The sequence below is a fragment of the Stenella coeruleoalba genome (genome assembly GCF_951394435.1).
Source record: "Stenella coeruleoalba genome assembly, chromosome: 5".
Taxonomy (NCBI): Eukaryota; Metazoa; Chordata; class Mammalia; order Artiodactyla; family Delphinidae; genus Stenella; species Stenella coeruleoalba.
The window spans coordinates 141,469,970-141,493,532 of NC_137150.1; the positions used below are offsets into that span (position 1 = coordinate 141,469,970).

At 52.0% G+C, this 23,563-nt stretch overlaps 1 protein-coding gene across 7 annotated transcripts in view; it reads left to right on the forward strand.

The window, feature by feature from the left end:
- PDE9A (phosphodiesterase 9A) overlaps positions 1–23,563 on the forward strand; it is a 97,816-nt gene that overhangs the window by 30,081 nt on the left and 44,172 nt on the right. For all 7 annotated transcript variants that reach the window (XR_013828445.1, XM_079922055.1, XM_079922056.1 and 4 more), the window contains exons 2-4: positions 5,671–5,741; positions 7,021–7,098; positions 13,743–13,786. Coding sequence is in view for 6 of the 7 variants with exons in the window: in XM_079922055.1 (XP_079778181.1) it covers positions 5,671–5,741; positions 7,021–7,098; positions 13,743–13,786 (193 nt within the window). In the remaining variant the exon portion in view is untranslated. The remainder of the gene's footprint in view (positions 1–5,670; positions 5,742–7,020; positions 7,099–13,742; positions 13,787–23,563) is intronic.

A 23,563-nucleotide genomic window follows, 5' to 3' on the forward strand; every position in this document is an offset into this window, starting at 1 on the left:
GGCACCCACCCGGGCCAGCAGCCCCAGGCTCTGGGCCCACGGATAGAGCGGGACTCGGCCTCCAGGTCTGAAAACCCACCAGCATGGCAGCCACGACCATCGTGGGGCAGACATGGAAGCAAGTGCTGGTCAGCCGCGTGCCACAGTTGTGGACACATGGACGGGGGCTAGGAGTGGAGCCAGGAGCAAGGGGGACGGAGCCTGAGCTGGTGAAACCGTGTGTGTCATGGTCCGGGCAGCCTCCCCGTGGTGGAGTCCGCTGCTGAACTGACGGACTGGCCGCCAGAGGTATCTGGCTGAACCAGCCCCTCCAAACTGGAGAATGGGACACATCGGGCTGAATTCTGCACCTTTTAGGTTCACGAAAACACGACAGGTGAGTCAGAGCACAGCCTGAAGGGAGAGGCAGACTGGAAGGAACCTGGAAGCTTCCAGGGCCGAAGGTGGGGAAGCCGGATGCAGGGCCCTCACAGGAGGTGGAAGACCCTCCAGCAGGTCCAGCAGGGGCGGGGCTGCCCCCATCCGTGGATGAACATCTCAGGGCTTCTGCGGGTCTCGCTGAAGCCTGGGGCCCCAGTCCCGCCCCCGTCGCTGCTGGATTGCCTGTGTCCTGTCTCCCGTCCAGGGTACAGCCCATCGGGATTGGTTTCCAATCCAGAACATCTCAGCCGCTCCCCGCACGCTGTCCTCGTGCTGAAACACGAAGCTGCGTTTCCCAGTGGAAGGTCCTGGAATCTCTCCTGAGGAACGTGGAAACCCCTTCATGCTGGCTTGGTTTGCAGAAGACCAGAGAGTGCCTTCCAGGAGCCCCGGCTGGGCGATGATCAAATCTCCATCCTCCTGGCCTCATAACGGGAAACTCGCTGATCGATTATCTGAGCTGCCTGGCGGCCCGGAGACCATCCATCTTCCTGCTTTTTGACACGCAAACAGCAGCATGTGGCTGGAACACGGGAACTCAGGGGCTACTTCCTGCATTCTCCCCTCCATGAGCCTCTGAATGGGGGGTCCAGGGGGAGAGAGGAAAACACAATAGAATCCCGTCCCGGGAAGAGGCCTCTGGACTCAGAATGGACAAGTCACCCCCAGGCCTTTAGAAAGTGCTGTCCTGTCTCTTTAACCCCTGGACGCGAGTTGGCCGTGCTCTGACCATCTGCTCCACGGTTACCAGCCCTGGGTTCTAAGCATGTTGATGGAGGTGCCTTTGATAACAAGAAACAGAACCGTGCGTACATGGCAACTCAAGCCACTGGGCTCTCCTGCCCTCTGCCCCTCCCCTCTGCCCACTGTGATCCGGCCTCCCTCCCCGCCTTCTCCGGGGGCTGCGCCTCCTTAGTGATCTCGTGGGTGGCCTGGTGTGGTCAGCAGGTCAGACTCCCCGTGACCCTGTGACTCACCCCAATTGCCACCAGCTCCGGATCGCTTAGTGAAGTTCTCACGAGGAAAGGAGATTGTGTGCCGGCCCGACAGTTGTAGGTCAGGCTGCGGGCAGGGGCAGGGTCCCCAGGTGCCAGGGCTGCCCAGCCAGGGCTCTAGGGGGGCGCCCTGTGCTTTGAGGGCTGTGGCTGGGCCACGGCAGTCCCCTGGGTCTCGCTCCCAAGTCCCCACCTGTAAGGACAGGCCTGCAGGATGTCTTCAGAAAGGTCCCCACCCAGCAACCCCCCTGGGAGAGCACAGCCCTGACCAGAGCCCTGGGCCCGTTTCCCGGGCTGCCCAGCTGGGATGAGCCAAGGCCAGTCCCAACCACGCACTGACCAGAAAGCCCGGTCAACCCGTGTGTGCCCCGGGACGCTCACCTCTCTTCCTCGTCTGCACTGACTGTCGGTCGCTCCCCACAAAGCCCCAGCACCGTCCTGCTGAGAGCTCGCGGCCTGGCGCTCCCGCCCCGGGCTCCATCCCCACCTACCGAGAAACAGTGGAAACGGAGGAGCTGGGTTACATGTCCTTTCTTCTCGCTCTGCAAATCCTGCAGTCGTACATTTGAGGTCCTACTGAAATAAAACTGGGTGCCAGACAAAGGAGGGCCACAGGTCACTTTGGGTGCGTTTGGCAACTTGAAGAGCCCTGGAGACTTCCATCCACACTCAGGATTTCAGAGCCACTGGGGACCTGGAGTTTCACAGGCAGCAGAGCTGGTACGCAGCTGAATTTTGTGTCAGAGCGGCAGCGTCCTGAGGGCTCAGCGTCCTGAGGGTTCCCTCACGTGTTGCCCATCTCAGCCCTGAGAGGCAGGTGCAGCTGGCGTGATGGACCTCGTTCGCAGAAAGGCAAACTGAGGCTACGGGGTGGTGGCGGTCTTGCCCACGACGGCGGAGGGGTGGGCAGGGCACTGGGAGGGAACCGATGGATAGAAGAATAACCGACGGGAGCGCAGGACCCCCTGCTCTTGCCAGGACACCATCGCTGGGTGGGCGGGGGGTGAATACAGATATGACACGCCGTGCAGAGCCTGCGAGTCAGAGCTGTTTGGGTCACGTGTGTGCTGGACAGAGGGAGGCCTGGGCTGTGATCCTGACCCCCTGACCCCTCGCTGGCTGGGCCCCGGGGAGCTTCGTCCAGCTCTGTGCTGCTTCCTCTGGGGACCCCTCAGAACACAGCTTGGCGGGCGGCTGGTTTCCATGAGTATTTGTTACCCAGCTCTGCAGGCAGCAGGAAGGTTCCAGGTGCCGAAGTTCCCTCTGACGTTCACAGGTCCCAGCTGACTGTGAGGGAGGCCCAGTACCCAGCAGAGGAGAGGCCTCTGGGCTCCCCTTTTTTCCTCTCGTCCTGTTTTAACATCGCGGTGCTGCTGACCAAGCCACATGAAAGGGTGTGGGGTGACCTGCCGTGCTTCACTGATGAGCCGCAGCCCGGGGCAACCTAAGGCCCTTATTTCTCTGTTCATCACGCTGCCTCCGCTTTTCACGTTTAAATTTCATTTCACCGGCGCTGTTTCCCCCGCTGTTTATTTCTGGATAGAGGCTAAAGGATTTGCAGAACGATTCAGCCTGGGAACAGAAAGCCTCGTACCCTCCTGACCAGGCTGCCTGGTGACGGGGGCGGGGGAGGGCTTCTTCCCAGGCCAACAAAGCCTTTGTGCTACAGGGGCTGGTTTCCCACATCAGGAACAACCCACCTAGGCCGGGAGCTCCTCCTGACACCCGGCCAAGAACTGGGCTGTCCAAGCACTTCCAACGTCAGGGTTCACGTGATGTTCACCCCAGCCTCTCACCTGCGTTGGCCCCGCTCAAGGCTCGTTAACTAACTAACTAAATAAGGCAAAAGCCTGACTCTCGCACAGATGTGAAAGGGCCACACGTCAAACTAACTTGTTAGCTGAACAAGGGAAACGGCAAAATGTTACAACCAGTTCGGAAGTGCGGTCAAAGAACGCTGCATTTCTCTACGGTAGAGGAATGTTGAAATAGATTTACAGATGGACACAGCGTGGTTCCCCGCTGTAATGGAAGACACCCGATGCAATCTTTTCTGCTTACTTCTGATTTCCTTCCATCCCCCGCCACCCCCCCCCCCAGTCAAAAATAATCTCAAAGACTCTTCCGGACCCAGAAGAAGGCTGGCCTCCCTCACGAGGTTGGGCGGGATCGGTTACAAAGGGGCAGCGAGAGTGTCAGGGAGCCCTGTGGGCCCTTCTGGGTTTGTTGTGCTGCTTCGTAACTGGACTTTTTAAAGCTTTTATTATTTGCTATCCCGAGCCTAGGAAGCTATCACGAAAGACTCGCTCCTCCAGATTGCATCTGCAGTGCTTATAAAGTTGGGCAGACTCCCCTCTTGTCGAGGCCCCCAGGATATTCCAAGCTCCCGGTCTTTCTTCCCACCTCCCTCCCTGGGGAGGGCCTTGTCGGCGCTAACTTGCTGGGGTCACGCTCAGCTCATGACCAGCATCCGGCCTGCCAGCCCCCTCACCCTGTGCCGGGATCTCCGGGCAAATCGAATGTTCACAGACGGAGCCGTCTTGTCCTCTGCCTCGGCCCACCCTCGCCTTTGACTGGGGTCTGGGATAAACCCACGCAGTCAGCCCACACCAGGTGGACACGACCTTCACAAAGGCTTGAGTGGGAAAGTCAGAAATGGCCCCGTGTCAGTGCGCGAACGGCCAGGACCCCGCACCTCACCCGTCTTGGGCACGGCTGCAAAGGCCGAGGCGTGAGCTAAGGCCTGTGCTGGGGGCGCTGGGACGCGCTGTCGTGAAAATGCGGGGGGCCGAAGGCGCAAGACTCCTCTGGCGGTGGGGTCGGGGGGCCGTGTGGAGAAGCTGGCCCCGAGTCCCGAGGGCTGGGAGGAGGGAGAGCGGAGGACGGTCTCTGGGAAGGGGGGACCCAGAGCAGAGGGCGAGGGAGGGGCACCCGTGGGCGGGAGCTTGGGGAGAGCACAGCCTCGAGGGACGCACCCCAGAACCTCAGGTGCCCAGCGAGGAGGTGGACCTTCTCCGGTGGGCGTGCGGGGCAGCAGAGGCGTCTGCACGGAAAAGTGGTACAACCAGGTTTGAGTTCTAGAAACCGAGGGTGGGTGCTGGGCTGAGACCCAGCAGAGCCAGTGCAGGGGCTGCTGCAGGGGTCCAGGCGGGACCAGCCCTGAGCCAGGCCGGTGGCCGCCGGGTGGACAGTGCCGAACAAAGGCCCTGTCACCAAGGGTGCGAATACCACCTCGGGGGGCAAGCTGGCAGCCCGGACAGTGGTGCTGGCTGACTCTCAGCGTAGGCAGGCCAGTGGCACAGAGGAGGCCGTGGTAGTCAGGGACCAGCTACGTTTGCGGGGAAAAACATCTGCTTACTCTGTTTTACTGTTTCCCGTAAAAAAAGATGCAAACTGATCTGGCTAAAACAATAGCGCTCTGCGCACTGAAAAATACCTGCTCTCCTCAGCTTGGCTCGCCCCACGCCCGCGGACTCCTGGTGAGCAGGAGGGGCCTTAAGCAATTAGCCAGGGAGAATGTTGACAGAAAACCTGTTACAGGAGCCTTGGCGTGGACTGTCCTATGCGCGCGGTCCAGCCTTGGAGAGCAGCCCCCCTCTCTGTACGTGAAGCCCCCTCTCCCAGGGAGGGGTTCCAGAGCCCAGATTCACAATCGGGGCCCCTCGGACAAAAGATGCTGATGTGACTGGTGTGTTTCTCTCCTGTCCAGCAGGGACTGGACACCCAGGCCATGTGTAAAATTGCCTCCGGTGAAATTTGTTCACTATGCAGACCGACGGTTCCAATCGGACCCTTTCTCAGGGTGATTCCCTCTTGGATTTGGTCCTGCACCTCAGCCCCCAAATCCTAAAAGGCAATCTTTTGTTTTTAAGCTAATGATCTTAAATTTCTTTTGCATAATGGCCCCGGAGGCCGTTGGAGACCCCCTGCGATGTGATATCATTAAGCTGAGGTTGTTGATGGTGCGGGGCACGAGGCAGCATGTCACCGCAGGTGTCCTTACGTGGGTGATAGCGTTGTTTTTCACAACTCTTTTCAGCGAACAGAAGAGTGAAGTTTTTCTCAACCTGTATAAATCGACTCAGTGAAGAGACGTGCCTGGAACATTCCAGTGCCCACAGTTATTTTGTTTTTTCTTTGTAAAATTAACCTGCAGGTCGGGACCAGAGAGAAAGCTCTGGAATCTGACGTCACCACGGAAACCAGCTGCCCTGCTCCCGCCTGGCCCTCACGGCCTTCTGCTTCTGTTTTGCAGGTGGTCTTCAGCAAGTATTGCAACTCCAGCGACATTATGGACCTGTTCTGCATCGCCACCGGCCTGCCTCGGTGAGTGACCCGGAATTGCCCCCGCCAGAGGGACGCCTTTAAATTCACCTGGAGGGACAGGTACCTGGGAGGGCGAGTGGCCGAGTCTAGGGGACAAGAGGTGTGGTAGGGCCCGTGGGCTCACCTTGCACCTTGCACTTGGGACCTTTCGAATCAGTGGATCAATCTCTGGAGGTTTTTACAACCACCGCTGTGCTACGCAGAAGGAACCTTTGGAGGAATTAGGCAGAAACTACTGTCTTAAGAGTTTCTTTTTTTCTTTCATTTATTCCTTTGCATTGGGAGAAAGGGTAAAGGACGGTGGTAGTGTTTAGACTTTGGTCCCCCAGCCCCAAATGACCCAGCAAGGGGGAGAGAGGGGCTCATCACAGATCAAGGTTTAGGAAAAGACTGATGTCAGAAATAAGTTGAAAAGACCAGAAATCTACCTTATAGAACCATAAGGACTCCAGAAGAATTCTTTTCCCCAAATCAACAGTTTGTTCCAGCCAGTGTCCTAACTTCCCAACTATAGAAAGTGATGAGGGGCAGCTTGGCCTGCAGTTAACTAAAGCTGTAACCCAGGTCAAGGAGGGTGAGAGAGGAGGACAGCAGGAGCCGTTCAGAGTCAGGTGAGAAAAAGGAGAGTCAAGGATGAGACTACACACCCGAAGTTACAGCAAGTAGCGGTTTGTAGGAGCAAGAAATAGCCCACAGTTTGGGGCGTCTTTTATTAAGCAATGTGCTAAGAAATAAATAAATGTTGTTCTTTAGAACAACCTGGGTTTTAGGTGTCACCCCCATTGCACAGATTTTGATACACGGCTGAAGACCAGAGAGTTAAGTCATGGTTAAGGCAACACCTCGCGTGAAAGACCCCACAGATGAGAAGTTGGAGGAAGATTCATTTATCCACTTAAAACTTTGGTAGGAGAGCTTTTTGCCCATTTAGATAGACTCCCACAGGAAATAAAGTAGAAAGGCAAACCCTGAATTCATCACTGGTTGATACAAATGTTCATTTCTACTTTGACACCATTTAATCTCCCAACTCAACAAATTACACTTTCTCCAATTCCCGTTTTAAATTACTTACACGTCTACCGAGCATTTAGAAGTACACACACAGCCCGTAACTTTGTTTACAAGCTGAGGGCCAGCGTCCTGAGGCCGACTCCTCATGGCCCCTTGGGCAGGACAGACCTGCTACCCGGGCTCCTACCTCATGGGAGGCCCAGATTCAAGTGTGCACCCGGGGGACAACAGCGGGGTGAAGACACTGGCTTCTCCTGTCTTCCAGGAACACGACCATCTCCCTCCTGACCACAGATGACGCCATGGTCTCCATCGACCCCACCATGCCTGCCAATTCGGAACGGTAAGCGGCTAGTGGGCTACGTCAGCTCCTTCTCGTGGTGTGTCTGACAGCTCTCTGCATGCACGGCAGGGTCTCCATGGTTGTTGTATAAATTTACTGCTGCAGGAAAATCTGAATTTAAACCAAAGATGGGAGGGTCTGGGAAGGAGGCCGCTGGTTCCTTTGCAGAACTTGTCACTTTCCAAGAAAGTAGCAGGTCTAAGCGTGACTTTTCCGAGGCTCCACGAGAGCCCTCTGGGGGGCATTTACAGATGGGGAAACTGAGGCACTGAGTGGCAGTAGCAGAGCTGCGCCCAGTCCATCCGGGCAGGAGATTCCCTGACCAGACTCCCTGGGCAGCGCTGGGCGTCGGCCCCCTGGGGCAAGTCCCGGTGTTGTCAAGCACTGTCCACCGGCTACTCTGCCCAAGACGGCGGAGGTTGGGGGGTGGGAAGCCTGGGGGCCAGAGGAGTGAAACCAGGAGAGACCTAGAGAGGAAAAGGCTTGGGCAGTAAACACACCTGTGAACATCTGTAAAACAGCCCGGCTGCATGTGGCCGGAGAGGGACTCCAAGCAGAGCCTTTCCCGTCCACGCCCGCCCCTCTGCCCAGCGGCTGGCGAGGTCCCCGGTGGTCCACACTTTGTATTTGCAGTAGGGCCAGGCAGAATCCAGCCCACGTGCCCTGCGAGGCCGGAAGCAGGAGCGTGATTGGGAACGGGGTGCCCCTCGGGACCCCTGTTACGCCTGCCCTCACTGCATCCCCCTGCGAGGGACACGTGTCAATCCAGCCATCAGGGTGTGCCCCCCCGACTGAACCAGGCCAGCTGCTCCAGCCGCAGGAGAGAGCATGCCCAGGCAGACCCTCGAAGTTCCCGGCCACTGGGGGGCCCTGGCCCCCTGATGGCAGCGTGGGAATATTTGGGCTCCCATGATGGGGTCCCTGGGACCTCCGCTGTAGGGGCCCAAAAGGTTCCCCCGACCAAAGGTGTGTGCACACCTGAGCGCCCAGGGATGGGCACCAGCCCTTCTTCCTCTGTCCCCCGAAGCCACCTGTCAGCCATCCACGCCGGCCTGGGTGCAGGATGCCTGGCCCCAGGCAAGGGCTCAAGACCTCGCAAAGGCTGCCAGGCTTTGGTGCAGAAAGCCCGGCAAGTAACAAACCCTTGGCGCGTACAAAGTCCTAGAACATTTGAACAGGCTCCGATGTCCTCCGAGCTCCGTGGTGAGCGGCCAGCACTGTCCTTCCCCGAGCAACTGGGCGCTTCCGCCCGGTCTCCCCTCCCCCTCCACTGCATCCATCAGTCTCCTGAATTTTTAATTTCGTCAGCAGGAGCTTCTGCCCCCACGCATTCTGGCTTTGATTACGCTCTGATTGTCAGCTCCGGGCTACCTGGAAGGAGCGATGCTAATTGAATCCCCAGAGGCTCCGGGAAGACTGTTGTAAATTGTGGCATAAGGTCCAGCCTGACCCAGATCTGTATTCATGAGGAAAGTCACGAGTGACCTGTCACCCCTGACGTCCACAAGATACGATGTCATCAGGGGGAAGTGCCCTGTCTGTGCAAGCCGGTGTCTGATAGGGCAAAACTGCATTTTTCCCGAATTAATTGAAAGCAGTTTGTAGTTTGTCGACTTGTTCTGTCACCTCATCATATCTCCTTAGGCTCTTTATTCTGTGCCAGCCCTTCTCGACGGGGGGCAGTTTCGTTCCCCAGGAGACCCTTGGCGAAGTCTGGAGCATTTTGGCTGCCACGCCAGGGGATGGGGTCTGTGGCATCCAGCGGGCGGAGACCAGGGCTGCAGCTCTACGTCCCGCAGTGCCCAGGACTGGTTCCACCCCAGACTCACCTGCCCAAATGTCAGTGGTGGCGAGGCTGAGAACCGGTGTATGCGGTCCCCACTGCTTTCTCGTCGCAGAGCTGCCTGGTGTCCCCCAGGCCACCAGCCTCACGCACACCCCGGGGGGCTGGCTGAAGCAGAGCCCCCTCCCTCCCTCTCCTCACCCCCTCGGGGCCCCAGAACTGGCATTTCTGCAGGTTCCCAGGTGGTGATGCTGTTGGCTGGGACCTCCTTAATCACTATTCCCAGCACTGGGCATCCCCTCCCCTGTCTCTGTCTGCTCCCTGCACGTGAGATCATGGACTTCTCCTTTTTACCAGCTGCCTCCATCATCTTCCCCCCGTCTGTGTCTGCTTCCCACTCTCTGCCCCTGAAAGGCAGCAGATCCCCAAGATTCCCTTCCCATCTGCTCACCTCCCCCTCCCGGGTCACGCGTGAGCCCCAGTGAGGCCTCCAATCTGTTCCGTTTGCTTCTAATTCTCCAGTCCCACGGTTACAGCTGCCGTCGGGGGTCCCGCCCCCTCTAAACATGCGTGGTATAACCTAGTCCAACCAAACCAGTGACCGTCAGCCCTGCCTGCAGGTTCAAACCACCAGGGATCATCAAAAAGGCTCTGGTGACCAGAGCCCCACTAGAACCCAGGAAATGTGGATTTTTGAGGGATTTTTTTTTAAAGCTCACCGGGTGATTCCAGTGTGCAGCGAGGGTGAGAACCACTGGTGTAAAGTGGGCAAAAGCTAAGAAACTACTCTTGAGCCCCAGGTGGGTGCTCAGCCTGCCAGGGACCAGAAGCTCACCTCTGCCAGACGCAGGGTGTCCCCTTCTCAGAAAGTGCTGGAAACATTTTGTTTCCTCCCAGGAAGCTGGTGTCCCTCCAGCTTCCTCCGCCACTGAAGACCCTGCAGCCCTTCGGTCCAGCCTTGTCAACACCTGTACCCTGCCCCCAGCCTCGGATTCAGGAACCGCCTCCCGGGAGAGGCTCTCCTGCAGGCGCCAGCTCGTCCACCTTGCCTGCTTGCTGCCCAGTTCACACTCGCAGGGGCCGCTTTTCACAGCCTCTTCTCCGAATTACAAGGGCTCTTGACTGTGATCACCTGGTTACTGATCAGAAGTCGGGGTCCCAGTTTTCCCATCTCTTATACTAAACTTTTCGGCTCATTTCAAACCAGATCTCATGACCTTCTGAGTCTTCCTTCAAAATGCTTCTTCCCTTAATGATCAGAAAATGTTCAGACCCGCATTTTAAATAACCTGGTACCTATTTACCTAAGTCAGAGAGGCTCTAATCTAGCAATGGGCTGAGTAGCTTCCTCTCTCTTTTGGAGCTGATAAGAAAGGTGATGGATTGCTAATCCCCATTCCTAAAGACTAACGAACACAAGCAGACACATCCCAGCTTTGTTCATGTCACGCTCGGCGGGACCGAGCGTCTGGTCCCAGTGCGCTCCTTTCTGGACAAGGGGACACTGTGGGTCCCATGGTGCCCCGCTGACCAGCGTGTTGCTTCTTGACCACCCTTCCGTTTCTGCCTCTGCTGCTTCAAGATCCTTGCTGAAGGAGAGAAACAGACCCTTAAGTAGTAGGAGGAAAAATGGGGCGTGTGGAGAGAGGGGAGGGCCAGGACGGCTCCTGTATTTGCGGTTTTAGCCAAGGTGTGATACACGAAGCTGTCCGCCAGATGAAATGGCTGAGCACTTACAAGGATGGTGTGTGTGCCCATCCCCTCCGCTGGGGAGAAACGCTTCCTGGAGTCCGGCGCAGCTCCCAGTAAACGTGTTTGAAAAGACGCATTTTGGAAAAAGACAAATACAAGTTCAAGGCGAATGGAAAGTGGTTTATCTCAGTTCCGTTGCTGAGGAAGAAATGATGAAGCTGCGAGTCAATTTAGGCCGAGGCAGGAGTTCATTCAGTCGTGGAAGCGGCATAACTGCTTCTGAGGACATTCCTGCTGTCGAGTCAAGAGGATTAAGGAACCAGGGGCCAAGGGTAATCTTGGGGATCCAGCTGTGGTCAGCGCCCCTGACAAGGGGAGCGGGGGGCGTTTCGGGACATGCGGCTCTGTCTCTCCGCATCCACGCCTCCGGCACCTCCTCTGTGCCGTCACTGTCACCTCCCGGCCAGCGTGGGGTTGTGGGGAGCAGGGGAAGACAGTCCTTGTGGCTGCAGGGGAGGGAGAGAGAAGAAAAAGAGGGGAAGGGATGGCCCCTTCCTGCGCCCCTCGGGCCTGGGATCCCGTCTCTCCACCCACTGCCCCAGCATCAGTGCTGCTCATGGGGCTGAGGGAGGAGGAGAGAGGAGAGGTGACGCCCACCTCGTCTTGGCTGTCTGCGCCCCTCAGCCCATCGCCGCAGCCCTGGCCCCCCCCCCGGAAATGCCGACACGTGCTCTGGGTACGCCCCTGGTTCAAAGTCAGCCCCACACACGCGGTGGGCTTCAGGGAGGTTCCCCCTTCGCTGAGCGGTGGGCTTGAGGGAGGTTCCCCCCTTCGCTGAGCGGTGGGCTTCAGGGAGGGTCCCCGCTTCGCTGAGCGGTGGCTCCTGGAAACCTGCAAGCTGGCGAGGCTGACGGCTTCTGGGAGGGCCGGGGAGGGTGGACCCGCCCTGCTCGCCATCAGTGAGGACAGAGGCAGCTGTGTCCCCTTGGCCAAGCCCCGCCCCAGCCGGTGTCTCACCTGCTCTGCAGCTGGAGCCACACCTCAAGCCGCGTGGACTCTGAACAGGCTGTTCTGCGATCTCCCAGGACCCAAACACCATCACCGTGAAGCCTCTGTAGGGAATGTTCCCCAAGTCCCAAATAACCAACTTCCGGGAGCCTTTGGAAGAGGACCTTTCCCCAAGCAAGGTGCACGCTCCTGAGGGGGAGATGGGTGGGGATGACTCGCCCCTCACGGGCTCCACCAGGAGGAAACCCTTGCGGGGAGGCGGGACCTGAGACCACCGTGGGCTTGTCCGTCCATCACCTATTAGTGCCACGCGGTTGTTATTTTTATACCTTATTGGCATTTTAAATGTAAACCATCTTCCGTGTGCCCTATACCTGTTAAACCACAGGTGGGATGCCCAGTTAGCCCCTGTTAAGAGTCTGGTGTTTGGTGTAACTCCTTCCAGAGTCTCTGTGCTTTCTTTCTCCATCGCTGAGCGGATTCTCCGTCTGTGGCCCTGTAACTTGCCGTGTCTCCCTAACGAGGTGTTGTAGGCAGCCCTCCACGTCAGTACTTGCTCACGCATCTCCATCTTTTTGACACTGAATGACACGCCACAGTTCAGCTAATGTGTCACCCACCCCCGGCAGAGAGGGGCCCGCATATTTCTTAGCCATTCAGATGGCAGCATTCACGTCCTTTCAACGTGTACTTGACCGTGGAACGTAGGATCTGTGAGGGCACAGCGTTCTTGCCTGATTCACTCTTTTTTCCTTTTTTTTAATTTTTTTTTATTTTTGGGTGCATTGGGTCTTTTTTGCAGTGCACAGGCTTCTCACTGCGGTGGCTTCTCTTGTTGTGGAGCACGGGCTCTAGGCGCGCAGGCTTCAGTAGTTGTGGCACACGGGCTCAGTAGTTGTGGCTCGCAGGCTCAATAGTTGTGGCGCTCGGTCTTAGTTGCTCCACAGCATGTGGGATCTTCCCGGGCCGGGGCTCAAACCCGTGCATTGGCAGGCGGACTCTTAACCACTGCGCCACCAGGGAAGCCCTGATTCACTCTTATATCACCAGAACCCAACCACAGTGAGCACTGAGTGTAAAACATGTTGAATGAATGAACGAGTGACATGTGAAGGTATCCCTGTGTAAGATAACCAAAAGAGTTAATACCTCCGTTCCTAGGTTCACGTGCTGAGACAAAGGATTTTACATTTGAATCAGTGCTGCTAGGTTGTTTTCCCATAGGTGATGGCAATCCGTACTCCCACTAGCAATACCTGTGAGACCCTGAGTCCCTGTGCCTCATAGCATTCATGTTACCAGGTTCTAAATTTGGGTAAAAAAATAGCCTCTTTCTCTTCCCTGGTGGCGCAGTGGTTGAGAGTCCGCCTGCCGATGCAGGGGACGTGGGTTCGTGCCCTGGTCCGGGAAGATCCCACATGCCGCGGAGCGGCTGGGCCCGTGAGCCATGGCCACTGAGCCTGCACGTCCGGAGCCTGTGCTCCGCAACGGGAGAGGCCACAACAGTGAGAGGCCCGCGTACTGCAAAAAAAAAAAAAAAAAAAAATAGCCTCTTTCTTCAGGTCCCTCTTTTTATTTTTATTAACTGTTATCGATGATTGCCTGTTCCTATTCTTTGCCTATTTTCCATTGACTTGTCTCCCCCCGACCTTTGCCAGAGGTCCTTGTATGTCAGGGACAGTGACCCTTACTCTGCCTTTCCTATCACCAGTATCCTCTCCCCACCCCCTGTGGGTCTCATGATTACCGGTGGTGACATCACCGAGGTGCCAGTGCATTTTCGACCGAGTTATTGACACCATCCTCTCTTGTGCACTTGGGGGATGCAGTCTCCAGGAGCTCAAAGCAAAAGAGGGAGAGCCTCCCGCATCAGTCAGGTGTCAGGACAGACCAGGACAGTTCTGTACCATCCCAGCTGCATTCAACATGTTTATTTTATTAACCAAATATGAACATTATAGAGGAGGTCCGTTGTTTAAATGATATATTTAAAGTATTTAGAATTCTTCTGAATGAGAAAGCTCAGACCTGCCAAAGAAATTCGTTTTAAAAAGACCTAATTCGCTGAATCCTAATTCAGCCCGAGTGCTTCTCTCTCGAACCAGATGTGCATGAACATCTTTGACAGCATCTTACAGTGGAACTGCCTTCTCTCTTGCAGGACTCCCTACAAAGTGAGACCTGTGGTCGTCAAGCAGCTCTCTGGTAAGGCCTTGCTATCATTTTTTAAATTAAAAGAAAAATAAAAGCTCCAGGCTGCACCTGTGATGGAATATGTATGAGTTAGGCGTTGAATCTGAAGCCCGGTACTGTTCCAGAAGCTAATGCCGCGTACTGCTGCAGAGACAGCCATACTCTGCCCTCCACAAACCCCCAGGGTGCCCAGTCCCACCCCCTCCCACCCGGTCCTGACGACTTAGCAGACACTGGGTGACACCCCACTCCTGTCTCCCTGGGCCCAGTGTCTGTCCTGACCATTCAGACTGTGAGGCAAAAGGCCAGCCCCCAGGATGCCTCATAGAGTCAGTGGTGTTGTTTTCTTAAAATCCCATTTCCTTTTGAATCTTCGGTCGCTCTTATTTATGTATGATGTATGCCTAATAAAATGCTCCCATTTAAGTGTATATTTTGATAAACCTTGAAAGTTCTATACATCCTTGTTAACTACCGCCAAAACCAAGACTGGGAACACTTACATCACCTAAAAATGTTCTCTTGTGTTCTCTCCCGCTTAACCCCTGTCCCTCCGCTCCCGGCCCCTGTCAGCCACCAGCCGCTCTTTGACACCATAGATTAGATTTGTCTTTTTGAGAGTTCCATAGAAAATGAAATCACGTAACATGTGTCCTCTCTTTTTTTGACTCGACCGAATGTTTTTGAGGCTCGTCCACGTGTTGTGTGTATCAGTGATTCTTTCCTTTTTATTGGTGAGTCACGTTCCAGGTATGGCTGGACCACAGTTGTTTTATCCATTCACCTGTTGAAGGACATCTGGGTTATTTCCGGTTGGGGACTTTTATGAATAAAGCAGCTGTGAGCATCCCAGTACAAGCATTTACAGGGACGTGTATTTTTATTTCCCTTGGGGTCAATGGGATTGAATGGGATTGGTGGATCGCATGGTTAAGTGTATATCTCACTTTATAAAAGGTACTGCCAGGTAGTTTCCCTGCACATCTTGCACCCCCACCCATAATGTACAAGAGTTCCCGTTGCTTCACAGTCTCAGCAGCACTTGATATTGTCAGTCCTTTTTGTGTTAATCAGTTCTATTGGGTGTGGAGTGGTACTGCATTTGGTTTTAATTTGGTTTCCCTAGTGATTAATGATGGTGAGTATCTTTAAAGTATTTCCTGGCCATTCTTAAATCTTCTTTTATGAAGTGTTTGTTCAAATCTTTTCTGATTTGTTGGTCGTGGTGGTGGTGGGTAGTTTTCCCTCTCACTCTTGAATTGAAAGCATTCCTGGTATATTTGGGATACACACCTTTTGTCAGGTAGATATTATAAATATCTTCTCCTGGTCTGCAACTTGCTGCTTCTTTTTCTTATGAGTGTCTTTCAATAACCAGAATTAAATTTTGATTAGGCCCAATTTACCAGTTGTTCTTTTATGGTTTGTACTTTTTGTGGCCAAAGAAATCTTATTTTATCCCATAGTTGTGAAGTTTTCTCCTCTGTTTTCTTCTACAAGTTTTATAGTTTTAGCTTTTGCATTTAGGTCAGTGGTCCATTTTGAGTTAATTTTTGTGTATGGTCTGAGGCAAAAGTTGAGGTTTATTTTTCTTTTTAAAATTTAATATTAATTTAATAATTTTTTCAAAATTGATGTCTACAGAATAGAATTTTGATGCCACCCATACTGCGCTGGATGGTGTGTGAGTGAGGCCCTGATGTTTCTGTGTCTCAGGGTCTCATCTTTCAAGTGACAACGTTTACATAGGAGCACTGGTTGCTTTAAATATTTTTATGCCTGAGTAGCTCTTTATGAAAACTCTTAATTCAGTTCTTTTGATAGTAGATGTTAGAATAAAATCTGAGTTCTAACTTTTTTCGTATGAAAATAACTTTTTAAAAAATAAATTTATTTATTTATTTTTGGCTGCGTTGGGTCTTTGTCGATGCGCACAGGCTTTCTCTAGTTGCGGCGAGCAGGGGCTACTCTTTGTTGCGGTGCGCGGGCTTCTCATTGCGGTGGCTTCTCTTGTTGTGGATCACGGGCTCTAGGCACGTGGGCTTCAGTAGCTGTGGCACACAGGTTCAGTAGTTGTGGCTCACAGGCTCTGTAGTTGTGGCGCACGGGCTTAGTTGCTCCGTGGCATGTGGGATCTTCCCGGACCAGGGCTTGAACCCGTGTCCCCTGCATCGGCAGGCAGACTCTCAACCACTGCACCACCAGGGAAGCCCCTTAATTCCATTTTTTTTCCTCCACTCTTGATTTATGAAGTGTACTTCTTTGTCTTATCTCTTTGTGGCTGCTCTTGGTGTTCCAATATGTACCAGTGACTCATCACAGTCTGCCTTTCAGTTCCATTACCCCACTTCACAATGATGTAAGACTCTCAGAATAGCATGATTCCATTTCTCCTACCTCATTCTTTGTGCTTTATGTCACACATTTTACTCCTACGTATGTTATAGACCCCATGATACACTGTTATCATCTTTGCTGTCGACACTTATATTTTTTTCTTCGTGTCTCTGTATATTCATGTTTGCCCTTTGTTATGTTGTGGACCATCTGGATTTTGTTTTCTTCCATTAAAGAGCATAGGCTCTGTCCTGGCAGACAGTTAAGCAACTTACAAATCAGTTTGATGCCTTTGAGACCTGTCTTTTAGCTTTGCTAGGACGGTTCTAGAGAACCCCTACTCCAGGGAGAGTTCCGTCCTGCAGCTGAGGCGCCACCCCTGTGGGGTCCCCACTGACGCCCTGGTGACCACCAAGCATTCCTGACTCCAGCTCTTCGGAGCTCAGACATTTGGAAATGAGGTTTGAGGTTGCTGGGGGCAGGTCATGTGGGACCTTGAAGGTCCATGAGGAGCTGGTGCCTTGATTCCCATGTGGGAAGGGCAGGGGAGGTGGTGAGGAGTGATCAGATCCTGGCGTGTTCTGAAGGAAGAACCAGGCTTATTTCCTGACTGAGTGGAAGTGAGATATAGAAGAAAGAGCAGTTGGAGAAGCCTCGGGGGTCTGGCCTGAGCCACAGAAAGGGTGGAACAGCAGCCCTGTGAGGGTGTGAGCTGAGGGTGACGTGGGCTCAGGGCGGCGGGGGCGGGGGGGGCGTGGTTTGCCTGTTGGACGTCAATATCGAGTAGACGGGTCTAGGGAAGCCGTCACACCTGAGCTGGGGATGTGACAACGTGACACTGGACTGTCGGTGTGGGTGGTGTTTGCAGCCATGGACCTGATGAGCTCCCCAGCCAGGGAGGGACCGAGGACGGAGCCCTAAGACGCCACACTGGGGGACAGCATTCCCTGCGACGGCCGCTGACGACTTGACACCATCCAGAAGAGGGTCCCTTTGAAGAACAAAGGGGAAGAAAACAAGCCGAGCAGGTGGACGGGACAGGGATGAGCTTCCGGAGAGGAAGACGGGGGCGCGTGGCAGCGTGATCAGATGTCTGCACAATCCTCGCTAGAGGGAGAAGAAAGAGGATTTTGTGTGACTCTCTGCCCTCTGGGAATTGCTCGTAGGAGTCTTTAACTCTTTGAGCTTCTCTCTCTGGAAATAGCCTTCCGTCTCCCATCCATCAACACCTGGCCTGGCTTCCTGGAGCCTCTCAGCCTTCGCCCCCGCTCAGTAACCGGTCCTGGCCGTGCAGCCCTGAGTCAGGGCCTGTAAGGAGCCCCACCAGCCCTGCAGTCACCAGGCCACATTCACGATGGCGGGAAAAACAACCTCACGAGAGGACTCAGGAACCTTGTGTCCAGACTTACATGCAGCTGCCGGGGCCCGTGGGCCTGGCCTCTCCTGGGGGCCCCGCCGTCTTTGCTGATCCTCTGAGCCACACGTGTCAATAAATGCCCCTAGCGGTCCTGGTGGGGCCGGGCAGTGCAGAAATGCCCCAGTCTTCCTGTTTTGCTGTTTAAATATTAGGAAACAGTGAAGAGAAGAGTATTGCGGGAAACATGACTTTTCATAGAAGAGAAGGACGGGCCAGTCCTGACCCAGCAACCACGTGTATAAGAAGGCCAGCCACCGTCCAGCTGCAGATGTAAATGCAAAATGCACACCAAGTTTTGAAGACTCAGCATGGAGAAAAGGAACGTAAGATAGCTCATGAGGAACGTTTACATTTCATGTTATCTTACTGAGATGTAATTCACACAGCATAAACCCCCCATTTTAAAGGCACAAATTCAGTAGTTCGTAGTGTACGCACCTCGCTGTGTAGCCATCACCACTCTCTAACGCCAGGTTTCCACACCCCCAGAGGAAGCCCCGTAGCTGCCAACACCTACTCCCATCCCCTCACCCTGCTCCCTGGCAACCACTTGTCTGCCTTCCGTCCCCGTGGATAGGCCTGTCGTGGACGTGTCGTGTAACAGAGTACGCGGCCCTTTGTGCCTGGCTTCGTTCGCTTGGCCCGATGTAGGCAGGGTTCCTCTGTGTTGTAGCGAAGGTCAGCGCTCGTCCTGTTGTGTGGAAGAGCCACGTGGTGTTTTCCACTCATCGGCTCATGGGCAGTTTGGGTGTTTCCACTTTTTGGCTAATGTAAATGGTGCAGTTGTGAACAGGTGTGGGCAAGTTTTCCTAGGAATGATACATGTTGAAATGAGATCTTTTTGAGGTAAGTTGGGTTAGATAAAATATTTCAGTTAAAAAAACAAGAGCCCAGCCACCTTGGAGGAAGGGCCTAAGAAAAGAGCACATGCAGACTAAGGGCTTCCGCCTCTGAGTCCCCTGCCTGTGGACTCCCTCTGCACGGGAAGCTCTGAGGGCTGACACCCCGAGAACGGTCCTCCTGCCAGAGAGGGAGCCGCGGGCAAGTGTTTGGCTTCCTTGCCCCTGGGTGGAGCGGTGGGGACAGTTTACGCATCGAATATGCAGTTGCCCAAAGGAACCCCAGAACGATCAGCCCAGATGCCCCTGCTCATCGGCTCACAGTTCCCTGCTTTTCCTCCACTCCCCACGCCCCCCAGCCTTCCTGGGACCACCTCCACGTGCCCTGCTGGCGCCTGATTCCTTGTCTCCGGGTCGGCTTTGGAAGATCCAAACCTAAGAAGCAGGAACCGTCCAGCTGCCATCGTTCAGGTGTCAGTTGGGTGAAGTGGTCTCAGGAAAGCGACTGACCACGCTGCACCGCAGTTACCCGGCAAAGTAGGAATTAGGATACACGCCCGCATGGTTCTTACGAGGATAAATGAAGTAATTCATACAAAATGCTTAGCACGGTGCGTGCCACTTGGGGAGCGCTCGCTAAATGGTGCTATCATTTAAAATGCCCTAGAGGACACGTTTGCACGGCTGAAGCTGTGCCTGTCTGGAATTGCTGAATTTTCGTGGAGCCAGGACTGCTTCCTAAGGTCTGAACACGGAGGGCTGGCTCCCGCCTTCACTTGCCAGTGAAGTTAACACTTGACTTTGAGCGCAGGCATGCTGCTTCGGAGAAATAATAATGCTTCTTCATAATATTTTCTATTTTTAGTGCAGTTTCACTGCCCACAGCTTGGTCATCGTAGCCTTAGTCATCTTTACTTGTATTCTTTTGAAAACAAAAAGGGTTCAGTGTATAAAACGAAAGCTCCTATTCTCCCGTGAGGTCTCTTAGGGGCTTAGCGCACTTCTGCTTTCTTTAGCTTTAGGGAATTGCGTGTTCACCTGCTCCTTGGGGTGGTTTAGGCGACAGCGGGAACACTGAGCCCATCACTGTCAGGAAGGCGGGTGGCAAACGGTAATACCGGACACAGAGTCGGCATGTGATGACTACAGAATCTGGTCCAGTCGGCTCTTGGTGTCCGCGGTCCCACATCCACAGATGCGGAGGGCCGACTAAGGTACCAAAGTCATCAGCAGATTTTGCTGTCCTCGGGGGCAGGGGTCTTGGAACCAATCCCCTGCAGATACCGAGGACTGACCGTACCTCTGGGAAGCAAAACTTCAAACAGGAAGCAAACACTCTCCGCCGCTAGGCATCTGCAAAAACCAGTCACACACATATCCGTGTCCCCTCTAACTGTGCGGTGAGATGCACAGACATAAAGGGTACCATCTGCTGAACTTCCATAAAAGAGCACACGTGTGTAGCCACCACACCAGTCAAGACAAAGAACGCTTCCATCGCCCCAGAAAAATTCCCTTGTGCTTGTCTTCAAATCTGTTCCCACGCACCGTGAGAAACCACCGCTTCTTTTGCCACAGGCAGATTGCTTTTTCCTGATCTTAAATTTCATGAGAATGGAACCACACAGAGTGAGCTCTTTTGTGTCTGCATTCTCTCGCTCAGGATCATGTTTTCAAGATTCCTGCGTGTCGTTTATTTACTTTGTCTCGCTGAGTAGTAGTCTATTTCATGAGCGCTCCACCACTGGTCGTTAAGTCTCCTGCGGATGGACGTTTCCACTTTGGGGTTAAGCTACGGTAAGCATTGTTCACGTCTTATTATGGACATATTTGTCAGTTATCTTGGGTGATACCTAGGCGTGATGTTGCTGGTTCGTATGCCCAACTGTCTTCCCAGGCGGCTGTACCATTTACGTTCCCACCAGTAATGTATGAGTGATCCCGTTGTCACATCCAACCCAACACTAGGCATTCTCAGTGTTTTTAATTTTCGGCACTCAAGTCGGCGTAGAATCGTATTTCACTACGGTTTAAATTTACATTTCTCGGATGACTTAATAATTGTTGAGCGTGGTTTCCTGTGCTTATTGGGTACTTGAATATCTTACCTCGTGAAGTGTCTGTTCCAAGTATTCTTGTGCAGTTTTTAGACTGTCGTATTAGTGTTTATCGCTGGTTTATAAGAAACCATATATTCTGGATATAATCCATTTGTGAGATGTATATATAGCAAGTATCTTTTCCCAGTTTGTGACTTACCTTTTTCATTTTCTTTAAGAGGTCGTTTGATGAGCAGAAGTTTTTAACTTGATGCAGTTAATTGAACAAGTTTTCTTTTATGTGTAGTACTTTCTGTGTCTTCTTTAAGGATCCTTTCTCTACCGCAAGGTCATGAAGATACATTTTCAGGAAATTTAGGGTTATAGCTGTTATATTTCAATCTGTGATCCATTTCAAATTAATCTTGTGTATGGTGTGAAGTAGGAGTTGTGGTCTCTTTTTTTTTTTTTTCATACATGTACCCAGTTGTCACAGTATCCTTTGTTAAAAAAGAGTTTCCTTTTCCATTGAACCACTTTGGCATGTTTATTGAAAATTAATTGACTCTATATGTGTGAATCCCTTTCTGGACTCTCTGTTCTGTTTCATGGATCTGTCTGTCTGTCCTGACACCAAGACCACACTGGCTTAATTGCTAGAGCTTGGAATCCGGTAATCTTCCACGTTTGTACTTCTTTTTCGGTTGTTTTGGTTCTATGGGTCCTTTTCTTTTCCCTACAAATGTTAGAATAAAGAATCAACGTGTTAATTTCTTTCAAAAAGGCTTCTCTACTTGAACTGGGATTGCATTCAGTATATAGATTAATTTGGGAATAATAAAATCTAAACAATATTGAGTCTTCCAACCACGAGCATGATACATCCCTCCACTCAGCAACGCTTATAGCTTTCAGAATAGATAGAGGTCCTGCATGTCTTTTGTTAAATCTGTTCCTCTGCATTCTCTGTTTTCTGGTGTTATTGTAAATGGAGTCTTCACGTAATTTTCCATTTGTTTGCTCCTCATTTACAACAGATATTTGTGTGTTGACGTAGTACCTTGTGACATTGCTTATTAGCTCATGGGTTAGTTCTGGTAGTTGTTTCATAGAATCTTAGGATTTTCCATAAAGACAATCATATCTTCTAAAAATAAAGACAGTTTTACTTTCTACATTCCAGTCTTTTTGGATTTTATTTCTTTTACTTGTCTTGTTGCATTGGTTGAAACTGCAATATGGTTTAAATAAGACTGAGAGCAGACATCCTTACCTCATTCCAGCCTCAGGGGAAATGCATTCACTCTTTCACCATTGGGTGTGACGTGAGCTGCAGGTTTTTTTGTAGGTGCTCTCTGTCAGATTGAGGATGCCCTCTTCTCCCAGTTCACAAAGAGGTTTTTTTTGTCAAATCTTCTGTGTTAAATTTTATCAGAGGTTCTTTGTGCATCGACTGAAATGGGTTGAGGGAGTTTCCTTTTATTCTTAGTTTTCTAATGTTTTTTTCCATCATAAATAGGTGTTAGATTTTTGTCACGTGTTCTTTCTGCATCTACTGGGATAACATGATTTTTCTCCTTTATTCTGTTAAGGCAGTGAATTATACCGACTAATTTTCGAATGTTAAAACAACTTTGCATTTCTGGGATAACCCCACTTGTATTCCCAGGAAGTGTTCCTAGGAAAATACTTAGGAATAAATTTAACAAAGGGTATACAGGACCTTTACCCTGATGTAGGATGTAGTCCCTTTTTATATATTGCTAGATTTTATTTTTTAATAATATGTTAAGGAGTTTTGTGTCCATGCTCACGTAGGACGTTGGCTTATAACTTTCTTCTTGTGATGTCTTTGTCATGCTTTGATTGTGGGGTTATGGTGGCCTTATAAAACATATTGGGGCATTTACTTTCTTCTCTGTTTTCTGAAAGATTCTGTGTAATTTTGGTGTTATTTCTTCCTATATTCATTTACATGTAATGTATTTCTTGATATGCTTGAGGTTAGATCTACCATGTTGCCATTTGTTTTTCTTATTGATCTTGGGTTCGGTTTCCTGGTTCCTCCTCTTCTCCCTTCTCTTGGGTTCATTGGATAAGCTTTTGTATTCTATTTTATTTCTTCTGTTGACTCTTTTTTTTGTTAATGGAAGAAATTAGCTCTTTTTTTAAAGTCTTTATTGAATTTGTTATAATATTGCTCCTGCTTTATGTTCTGGTTTTTTGGCCACGAGGCATGTGGGATCTTAGTTTCCCGACCAGGGATCAAACCCATACCCGGTGCGCTGGAAGGCGGAGTGTCAACCACTGGGCCGCCAGGGAAGTCCCTCTTCTATTGACTCTTTACCTCTGCTTTTTGCACTATTTTTAGTTGGTTGTTATATTTCACCGTGCATCCTTCACCTTTTTTTTTTAATTGCAGGCTTTATTTGTTGGAGATCAATAAAAACACAAAATTGAGTGAAAAGTACAGAGTTCCCACACATTCCCTCCTTATACACTCACTCAGTCTCTCTGCATCCCGCCTCAGAGCTTTACATTCGTCCCAGTCAGCCAACACTGACACGTCATTGTCAACCAAAGTCCATAGTTTACATCAGGGTTCACTCTTCGTGTTATACAGTCTGTGGGTTTTCGGATGCATAAAGACCTGCATCCACCACTACAGGGTCATACAGAGTAGTTTCTCTGCCCTAAAAATCCTCTGTGCTCCACCTTTTCATTCATCCCTCCCCCTAGACCCCTGGCAACCACGGATCTTTTTACTGTCTCCACAGGGGTGCCTTTTCCAGAATGTCCGTAGCTGGAATCATACAATCTTCAGCCTTTTCAGATCGGCTTCCTTCACTAGGGACTATACATTTCAGGTTCCTCTATGCCTTTTCATAGCTTCATAGCTCATTTCTTCTTAGGGCTGATTTGTTCCTTCCCCTATTGAAGGAAGTCTTGGAGTGCTTCAAAGTTTTGGCAGTTATGAACAGAGCTGCTATAAACATTTGTGGGAAAGTTATGTGTGGACATAACTTTTCAGCTCCTTTGGGTAACTGCCCAGGAGTGCAGTTGCTGAATCATACATTTAATTTTGTAAGAAACCACCAAACTGGGACTTCCCTGGTGGTCCAGTGGTAAAGAAGCCGCCTTCCAATGCAGGGGACAC